Source organism: Capsicum annuum, chromosome 10, assembly GCF_002878395.1.
Source record: "Capsicum annuum cultivar UCD-10X-F1 chromosome 10, UCD10Xv1.1, whole genome shotgun sequence".
NCBI lineage: Eukaryota > Viridiplantae > Streptophyta > Magnoliopsida > Solanales > Solanaceae > Capsicum > Capsicum annuum.
In genome coordinates, this window is record NC_061120.1 from 128,834 (window position 1) to 139,395 (window position 10,562).

Below are 10,562 nucleotides of genomic sequence, written 5' to 3' on the forward strand. Positions count from 1 at the left end.
ATGTAACCCTATCTAGATCAGAAAATGGTCTGAGTCTCCTCCCACCGTTCTCACCCTGGTCTTCACTCCACCGTACATGTCCTTAATAACTCTGGTGTGCGCCACCGGGACCCCTCTCACCTCTAAACACCTCCAAAGAACCTCCCTCAGGACTTTATCATACGCCTTTTCTAGGTCGATGAACACCAAGTGTAAGTCCCTCTTCCTTTATCTATATTGCTCCACTAATCTCCTCACCAAATGGATTGCCTCTGTCGTTGAACGACCAAGCATAAATCTAAACTGGTTCTCTGAAACAGGCACAACCCTCTTCAATCTCCGCTTAACCACTCTCTTCCAAATCTTCATAGTGTGACTCAACAACTTAATACCCCTGTAGTTGTTGCAACTCTTAATGTCACCCTTGTTTTTGTAAAGCGAAATCATCATACTCCATCTCCAAGCCTCAGGCATTCTCACAGTCTTGAAAATACTGTTAAACAAATCCGTCAACCACCTAAGCCCTGCCCCTCTCGCATACTTCCAAAAATCCACCGAAATCTCATCCGGCCCCGTCGCCCTACCCCTCTGCATCTTACAAATAGCCTCTTTGACCTCCTCTACCTTAAAACGCCTGCAGTAGCTGAAATCACGGCTTTTCTCCGAATGCTCCAGCTCCCCTAGCTCAATGCCTCTATTCCCTTCCTCGTTCAAAAGTCTATGAAAGTAGTCTTGTCATCTTTTCTTAATGTGAGCATTCTCCACCAGAACACTACTATCCCCCCCCCCCCCTTAATGCACTTCACTTGAGCTAGGTCACGGCCCTTCCGCTCTCATACTTTTGCAAGCCTATACAACCTCTTATCACTTTCTTTCTCCTCTAACCCAGCATACAAACGCTCAAACGCTGCATACTTGGCAGCCGTAACTGCCTACTTAGCCTCCTTCCTAGCTACCTTGTACACCTCTTTATTCACCCGCTTCTCTTCTTCATCTTTACTCTCAATCAACTTAACATACGCCCCCTTCTTGATCTCCACTTTCTTCTTCACTTCTTCATTCCACCACCAGTCCCCCCCTTATGCCAACCTGCCCGGCCCCTCGAAACACCCAACCTACCTTTAGCAGTCTCTATGATGCAGCTGGACGCCCCATCCCACATAGCATCCACGTCCCCTCTGCACTCTCACGCTTCTATACCCGCACCTTTCCCCCTATCTTCAGTGCACTTTCTGGCGTCAAGTTACCTCACTTAATTCTAGATCAACCCTCCCCGACCCATTTCTTCTTCATCTTCTTGATAGACAAGTCCATCACTAACAGAATATGCTGGGTTGAGAGGTGCTCGTTTGAAATGACCTTACAGTCCTTACATAGCACCCTATCCCCCTTCCTAAGCAGCAGAAAGTCAATTTGAGTCTTGGCTTTCGCGCTCCGAAAGGTAATTAGGTGATCCTCCTTCTTCGGGAAACTCAAGTTCACAACCACCAGCTCAAAGGCTCTCGCAAAATCCAATAGGGCCGCTCCCTTGCCATTTCTAACACCGAAGCCAAAACCACCATACACATCGTCATAACCTCTAGGTAGGATCCCAATGTGCCCATTGAAATCCCTTGCTATGACGATCTTCTCCGCGCTAGGCACGCTTCTCACTACCTCGTCCAAATCTTCCCAAAATCTTGCCTTCACCTCCTCTTTCAAGCCCATTTGCAGCACATAAACACTACAAACATGCAATGTAAAACCCCCAAAGACCAACTTAATCTTCATCGGCCTATCACTGATCCTCCTAAATTAAAATTATCAATTTTATAATATTAAATATATCATGTAAAAAATTAAAATTAAAATATTATAAAAAAATTATTTCTTTTTTAACTGATTAAACATTTAAGCATATAATTCTTTTTTAAATAAACGGAAAAGTTTTCTCAATAAAAGAAAACTAGTTTTTTCTTCAATCAAAATCAACCAAAAATGAACTCTGTAGCTTCTCAATGAACCTCACCAATGATAGTTGAACAAGTTTTCATAGACTCAAATTTGTTAATAGACAATATTTTCCACGTAGCATAATCTAGAAAACTCTTCCTTTTCTTTCCTTTTACTACTATTTGTTCTATTTTCATTCATTCATTTTCTTCTCAAAAAAAAAAAAGTTCTTTTCTGTTCTCCACATACACAAGAAGAAAGTTTTTGATCAATAGCCAACTTTTTTGTATCAGGTTAGTTCCTTTTATGCTCTCTAATACACACACACACACAAACACCCTCACTGTGTGTGTCTTTTGTATATTAGCTATGATCATGGTGATTTTGACTGTATTATATACTATATTGTTACTCTCTTTGTTCTACAAAAAAAGAAAGAAAGAATGGAGGTGTTGGAAGTACATGACCAAAATTTATGTACATGTTATTACTGTGTGTAGTTTTTGTGTATTAACTATGTTCATGGTAATTTCGAGTTCGGCAGAACTTAGTAACTTTCATCTCATATATTTATGAGATAAACGTATCATACTGAACTATGACTAAAGTTGCTATGATGCACTTCAACTTCACAATTCATAGGGGTCCTATTACTTGAAGTCAATTTTAGCTTATTTTTGTTACCCTTTTGTGCTGATTTGGCATTTTTATTACATAAAGTGGGGGCACGTCAAAGGTGTCACGTCCGCCATAAAGGCCGACAAAAAAGATGTCACATCATCTAAAAAGATGATAAAAATATACTAAAATTTAGTTAGGGGTAGTAGGACCGGTGAAGTTGGAGTGTGTCGTAGCAAATTTGGTCATAGTTCAGAGAGGTACTAGATGATTTACTCTAGTTATGTTAAAAAAATTTATTTAATATGTATAAATATTATTCAAAGAATCTAGTAAGGTATAAAGTGAAGAACATTTTTGAATCTCGTGGTTTTAAACATTCAAAATGTATCAAAATTTCAGTTAATTTTGTGGTTTTAAACAATATGATCTGCATAAAGTTAGAATCAAATTGTCGCCACAACAGAAAAGAAATTTGCTGTTTTTGGAATTTTTTTTAAAATAATTGAAGAATAATTTTAAGAATGTTGGAATAAAGCAAGTATTAACACCTTATGATTTGCTTCAAGGATATTATCAAAAAGCTCGATAATTTTGGGTTTCCATATCTTTTAAGTTCAATTTTTGTAATGTAAAATATGGTAATAAGTTGCATTAATCATGGTTTGTTCGACTTCGACTTATATACAATGGAGAATTATGACATCATTCAGAGGCGGAGCCAGGATTTCAACGAAGGGGGTTTCATATTCAAAGAAAACTTAGGATTTCAACTAAGGGGGTTTCATATTCAAAGAAAACTTAGTCGAAGGGGGTTCAACACTTACTATAATCACATAAAAATAATTTTAATCATGTATAAATAGTATATTTTTCCGTCGAAGGGGGTTCGGCCGAACCCCCGAACAGAAGGCTGGCTCCGCCTCTGACGTCATTAGTGATGGGGCATTTTTTCATGCTTGAAATGAATGAAAATTTTCTCTTATTGACCCGCAACGATACACATCTTTGAATAATTTGCATTGTATATGACCATTAAAAAAAAAACAAGGCAGCCCAGTGCACTAAAGCTCCCGCTATGCGCATTGCATTGTATATGACTGTATGTAATTAAATATTTAGTTTGTATTTAGTAGTAGAAGCATGAAGCTTTTAGTGAGAGGGATTTCTGGATTTTAGGCTTTTTGCAGTTTATATTTAGATTGATTAAATTATTATTATCTATATAATAATATAATATATTTGGATTCTAGTGAGATGTTTGGTGTTTTGAGATTTTTTCTATAATATTGTACCAAATACAAAAATTATCGATATCCTTCACAAGAACCTCATCCGATACAAATTGATGGTAGGGGTTGTTTATGTTTCCCATTTAAGTTTCCCCCTGTTTCAACTGGTTTGTCCAACACGGAGTTTTAGAAAGTGAAAAAGAATTTTGAATCTTCGGATCTTAAACTAAAGACATGTAAAATGTACCAAAATGTTTGTTAATCTTGTGGTCCTAAACATGTCATGTGGAAAGTTAGAATTAAAGAGTTGTCGAAAAAGGAAAAAGGACATTGTTTTAAAACGGATTAAAAGGGAAAGTAAACCAACAAATTTAAACGGAGAGAGTATGTATGCTGTCAGCGTACTAAGTTTTTAATACCATCAGTGTAATGTAGCATGTTACCTTCAATTCTTTTCATGGGGTGCGTGTCGTATCCTTCAAAAGTAGTGCATTTTTGGAGGATCCGACACGGGTGCGGCAACATATTTAGAGAGTCCGAGCAACTTAGAACTCAATTGAGTAAACAGAGAAGTAAGACCTTCATAGAAACTTTGTTTCTTACTACTTGAACAAAAATCAACACCGTGTTGGTTCATTAGAAGTTCCTAACTTACTTGTTTGTGCTCTAATTGGGAGATGTTGTAATATTTGTTCGTCGTCTTTGCAGTTAACTGCATTGATATTGAAACATGGCGGATGAATCACAACATCAATCTATATTTCAAAAAATGCATGAACACTCGCGCATGTTCTCTCAAACATCTCCATATACATATGTTAACTATACCGGTTCACACAATATGTCTGGTGGATATGTCGATGAGATTATAAAGAGTCCTTTTGTGGCGACTCGTCAAGCTACTATCTTGCAGCGATCCCGTGCTCCTGTGCTTATACAGTCTACATCAGAAGCTCTGTTAGAGAAGAAAACGACAAGTTTTGTCGTTGATTTTTTAATGGGAGGGGTTTCTGCTACTGTGTCTAAGATGGTTGCTGCTCCGATTGAGAGAGTCAAGCTTTTGATTCAGAATCAGGATAAGATAATCAAATCCGGTAGACTCTCGAAACCGTACAAAGGGATTGCTGATTGCTTTACCAAAACTATCAAGGATGAAGGTGTCCTTTCTCTTTGGAGAGGCAATACTGCAAATGTCATAAGATATTTCCCTACACAGGTTAACTCACCCTTACTTTCTGTTGGTCGATCCATAATTAAACTTGTCTATTATAGTTATGTTAGAGCTACTTTACTTTTATTTTCCCGAATTGCTCGGACTCTTCAAAAATGTCAAAAGGTGCGTGTCAGATCCTCAAAAAGTAGTGCATTCTTTGAGGATCCGATAAGGGGTGCTGCTTTTGCAGAAGCATTTTTGGAGTGTCCGAGCAACCTTTTCTCCTTGTCATACTTAATGCTTTTGATTTCTTCTAAGAAAATTTTGAGGTTACTTTGCCAACCAGAGATGAAATGAAACAGCTAAGATTTGATGTTACAAACAACACATCATATCTAGTGAATCCACCATTGAACATCTTGAATAGGTTTCGCCGTCATTTTTTAGGTGTGTTTCGTTATTGATGTGTTGTCAGTGTTTTTATCAAAAGGAAATTATTGCGATTATAGTGAAAAATTGGGAGACTTTCTAGTGATGAAAAACGAAAAAGAAGGGATTTTGAGTTGATAAAAGTATTTTCTTTGTAATCACTATGTATCATTTTTTGTGTCGTTTACTGTTAATACTGAAGATTTGTTTTTGTAGGCGTTGAATTTTGCTTTTAAAGACTATTTTAAGAGAATGTTTAATTTCGATAAAGAAAGGGATGGCTACTGGATGTGGTTTGGAGTAAATTTAGCATCCGGTGGCGCTGCTGGTGCCTCATCCCTTTTATTTGTGTACTCGCTGGACTATGCCAGAACACGGCTTGCTAATGATGCCAAGGCTGCACAAAATGGCGGTGAGAGGCAGTTTAATGGTTTGATCGATGTTTATCAGAAAACCATCAAATCTGATGGTATTCCTGGTCTTTATTGTGGCTTCACCATCTCCTGTGTTGGAATAGTTATTTATCGTGGTTCGTACTTTGGAATATACGATTCGCTTAAACCTGTGGTTCTAGTTGGTAACTTGCAGGTATGTTGAATCAGATGTCCCCCTAAACACACACACAACTGATGCACTTACCGACATTCTAGGGAGGCTGGGGAGCATCCTAGTGTTGCCCGTTTATGTGGGTGGGTCCATTTGGTTTGTCAAACGAGCAAAATGGTACAAACGAGGTATTTTGGGGCCAAATCAGTGTGCTATATCCCACGGTTCTTAGGTTGGGCTCGGGGTCCAGGGGTGCCGTTGGCCAAAAAGCAACCTAGGCATGCCAAGGAGGGTGGAGAGCAATCTTGTGTTACCCATTTATGTGGGAGGGGCCATTTTGTTGGTCAAACGGGTGAAATGGCATGAACGAGGAATTTTGGGGCCAAATCAGTGTGCTATAGCCCACGATTTTAGGGGAGGGCCGGGGTGCGGGGTTGTCGTGAATGTCCTAGTATTGCCCATTTATGTGGTCGGGGCTATTTGGATGGTCAAACAGGAAAAATGGCGCGAACGAGGCCTTTTAGGGCCAAATTGGTGTGCTATAGCCCATGGTTCGGGGGTGCCTTAGGCCAAAAATTGACCTGGGCATGGCTGGGATGTTGGGGAGCATCTCAGTATTGGACGTTTGTCTGGGTGGGGCCATTTTGTTGGTTAAACGGGCAAAATGGCGCGAATGGGGTATTTTGGGGCCAAATCGGTATGCTATATAGCCCATATTTCTGGGGGTGGGCCCGAGGTCCGAGGTTAGCATGCGCCAAAAATAACCTGGGCATGCTAGGAAGGCTGGGGAGCATCTAGTATTTCCCTTTTATGTGGGCGGATCCATTTAGTTGTCTAAACGGGCAAAACAGCACGAACGAGGCATTTTGGGGCCAAATCGATATGGTATAGCACACGATTTTGGAGGTGGGCCTGAGTTCCAGGGGTGTCGTGGGACAAAAATTGACCTAGACGTGTCAGGAAAGTTAGGGAGCATCCTAGTGTTTCCCGTTTGTGTGGGTGGTACCATTTGGTTGGTAAAACGGGTGAAACGGCGCAAACAGAGAGTTTTGGGGCTAAATAGGTGTGTTATAGCCCACGCTTCTAGGGTGGGCTCGGGGTCCAGGGATGCCGTGGGCCAAAAATTGACCTGGTCGTGTCAAGGAAGCTGGGGAACGTCCTAGTGTTGCCTATTTATGTTGGCGGGACCATTTGGTTTGTTGAATGGGAGAAACAGAGCGAACGGGGGATTTTAGAGCCAAATCGGTGTTCTATAGCCCACGGTTCTGAGTGTGGGCCTGAGGTTCGAGGATATCGTGGGTTAAAAATTGACTTTTGTGTGCCAAGGAGGCTAGGAAGTGTCCTAGTATTGCCGTTTGTGTGGACAGGGCCATTTGGTTGGTCGAACAGTAGAAACGGCGCGAACAGGGCATTTTGGGCAAAATCGGTATGCTATAGCCCACGTTTTTGGTGGTGGGCCAGGGGTTCGGGGGTGTCGTGGGCCATAAATTGACCTGGATGTGCTAGAAAGGTAGGGAAGCATCCTAGCATTTCCTGTTTATGTGGGTGGGGCTATTTGGTTGGTCAAGCAGGCGAAACGATGCGAATGAGGCATTTTAGGGCAGAATAGGTGTGCTCTATCCCATGGTTTCGGGGCTGGCCCCAGGGTCCTAGGGTGCCATGGGCCAAAAATTGACCTGGGCATTCCAGGGAGGCTAGGGAGCATCCTAATGTTGCCCGTTTGTGTAGGCAAGACCATTTGGTTGGTCAAATAGGCTAAATGGTGCAAATGGGGCATTTTACGGCCAAATCGATATGCTAAAGCCTACGGTTCCAAGGGTGGGCCTGTGGTTCGGGGGTGCCGTGGGCCAAAAATTGACCTGGCATCCCTGGGAAGCTGGGGATCATCTTAGTATTGCCTGTTTGTATAGGCGGTGCCATTTGGTTGGTCAAAAAAGTGAAATGGTGCGAACAACACATTTTGGGGCCAAATCGATATAATATAGCCCTCGGTTTTGGGGTGGGCTCGGGGTCCGAGGGTGCCGTGAGCCGCAAATTGACCTGGCCGTGCCAAAGTGGTTGGGGAGCATCCTAGCATTGCCCGATTGTGTGGACAGGGATATTTGGTTGGTCAAACGAGTGGGTAAAATGGGTGAACAGGGAATTTTGGGGCCAAATTGATGTGCTATAGCCCACAGTTTCGGGGGTGAGCCCAGGCTCCGGGGGTGTTGAGGGCCAAAAATTGTCCTAGGCATTCCAGAGAGGCTAGGGTGCATCCTAGTATTGCCTGTTTGTGTGGGCGGGGCTATTTCGTTGGTCAAATGGGGGAAACAGCGCGAATAGAGCATTTTGGGACTAAATTGGTGTGCTATATCCCACAATTTTGGGGGTGGGCCCGAGGTTCGGAGGTACCGTGGGCCAAAAATTAACCAAGGCATGCCAGGTAGGTTGGGGAGCGTGCTAGTGTTGCCCGTTTATGTGGGGCAGGGCCATTTGGTTGGTCAAATGGGCAAAATAGCCTGAACGTGTCATTTTTGGTCCAAATCAGTGTGCTATAGCCCACGGTTCTTGGGGTAGGCTCGGGGTTCGGGGGTGCCGTGGGCCGAAAGTCAACCTGGGCGTGCCAGGGAGGTTGGGGAGCGTCCTAGTGTTGCCCGTATTTGTAGGAGGGGCCATTTGATTGGTCAAACGAACGGAATGGCACGAACATGGTATTTTGGGTCCAAATCAGTGTGCAATAGCCCATGATTTTGGGGGTGGGCCCAGGGTTCGGGGGAGTCGTCGATCGAAAATTAGTTTGGGCATGCGGGAGTTTGAAAAGTGTTCGAGTATAGCCCGTTTGTGTGAGCGGGGCCATTTGTTTTTTCAAAAGGGCGAAACGGCATGAACGAGGCATTTTGGGGCTAAATCGGTGTGCTATAGCCCACGATTCCGGGGTTGGGCTAGGGGTCCGGGGGTACCGTGAGCCAAAAATCGACCTAGGTGTGCCAGGGAGGCTATGGAGCATCCTAGTGTTGCCTGTTTGTGTGAGCGGAGCTATTTGGTATATCAAACGGGCGAAACAGTATGAATGGGGCATTTTGGGGCCAAATCGGTATACTATAGCCCACAGTTCCGGGGGTGGCCCTAGGGTACGGGGGTATCGTGGGTCAAAGATTGACATGGGTGTGCTAGGGAGGCTGGGGAGCATCCTAGTATTTCCCGTTCATGTGGGTGGGGTAATTTGGTTGGTTAAACGGGTAAAACGACGCAAACGTGGCATTTTGGGGATAAATTGGTGTGCTATAGCCAACGGTTCCTTGGGTGGGCTCGGGGTCTGGGGGTTTCGTGGGCTGAAAATTGACCTGGGCATGCCATGAAGGTTGGGGAGCTTCCTAGTGTTTCCTGTTTGTATGGTTGGGGCCATTTGGTTGGTCAAATGAGAGAAACAGAGTGAATGGGGCATTTTGGGTCTAAATCGGTGTGCTATAGCCCACTATTTTGGGGGTGGGATCAGGGTTTGGGGTGTTGTGGGCCAAAAGCGTGCCAGGGAAGCCAAAGATCATCCTAGTATTGCTTGTTTATGTAGGAGGGGCCATTTGGTTGATCAAATGGAAGAAACTGCGAGAATGAGGCATTTTGGGGCCAAATCAGTGTGCTATAGCCCATGGTTTTGAGGGTGGGACCGGGGTCTGGGGGTGTCGTGGGCAAAAAATTAGCCTGGGCATGCCAGGGAGGCTAGAAAGTGTCCTAGTGTTACCCGTTTGTGTGAGCGGGGCCATTTGGTTGGTCAAACAAGCGAAATGGTGCGAACGGGGCATTTAATTCCAAATCGGTGTGCTATGGCCCACGGGTTTGGGGATGGGCCCGGGGTCCGGAGGTGCTATGGGCCAAAAATCGATTTGGGTGAGCCAGGGATTCTGGGGAACGTACTAGTGTTGCCCGTTTGATTGGGCGGGGCTATTTGGTTGGTCAAACGGGCAAAACAGCGTGATGTGTGAGCAGATGCTCACACATTTAAGGCTTTTAACTCTAAATAATTGTGAAGTCTTAAGCAACTTTTGTTATTTTTGATTGTTTTTATTGTTTTAATGCAGACGTAAGTGATCGAGGAGGAAACTAAACGAAAGAAGAATAAAATCAGTTGAAATCTGGTGCAAATAAGATGAAGTGCAGCTGGCGACATCTTTGAAGCGCCGTCAGACATGTGAAAGGTTGTCATAATTGCCGTCAAGCTTAGACAGAAGCTGAAGAATTGAAGTAAAGTGTGACGACATTTCTGAAGCGCCGTCACAACTTTGACAAGGCGTCAAAATCGCCGTCCACTCTAAGCAGAACATGATGATTTCCAATGAGGATGTGATGATATTTCTCACATGCAGTCACATATTTGACACACCATCAAATTTTTCCGTCAAGAAAAGCATAAGATGCTATTACACTGGAAGCTTTGACGATATTTCGTAAAAGCCGTCAGAAATGGCGTCATCTATTCCGAGAAAAAAAAGCTGAAACCTTGATTTTATTCCCTTATTTAGCATTAACTATTTAAAGCTTTTTTAGGGTTTTTTAAGGGGGGGGGGGGGCGCACATTGAGTTCTGGGGATACACTTTGCTATTTTCTCTCTCTAATTTTCTAGGCTTGAAAAAGCAAATACTTTGAATAGATTATCATCATTGTTTTGGAACTTCACTTTGTGATCTAATCTACGATT

At 43.1% G+C, this 10,562-nt stretch overlaps 2 protein-coding genes across 2 annotated transcripts; one reads left to right on the top strand and one right to left on the bottom strand.

Annotated features, from left to right (window-relative positions):
* Positions 1–207: 207 nt before the first annotated feature.
* On the bottom strand, positions 208–1,749 carry LOC124888076. Its single transcript, XM_047398295.1, has 2 exons — positions 1,468–1,749; positions 208–342 (listed from the first exon to the last, which is right to left on the bottom strand). The coding sequence occupies exons 1-2, from the start codon at positions 1,747–1,749 to the stop codon at positions 208–210; spliced, it is 417 nt and encodes a 138-aa protein (XP_047254251.1).
* A 2,742-nt stretch (positions 1,750–4,491) lies between these two features.
* On the top strand, positions 4,492–9,950 carry LOC107844079 (ADP,ATP carrier protein 3, mitochondrial-like). The gene is made up of 3 exons (XM_047398296.1): positions 4,492–4,977; positions 5,560–5,931; positions 9,945–9,950. Exons 1-3 carry the CDS (start codon positions 4,492–4,494, stop codon positions 9,948–9,950), a joined length of 864 nt encoding a protein of 287 aa, XP_047254252.1.
* Positions 9,951–10,562: the final 612 nt, after the last annotated feature.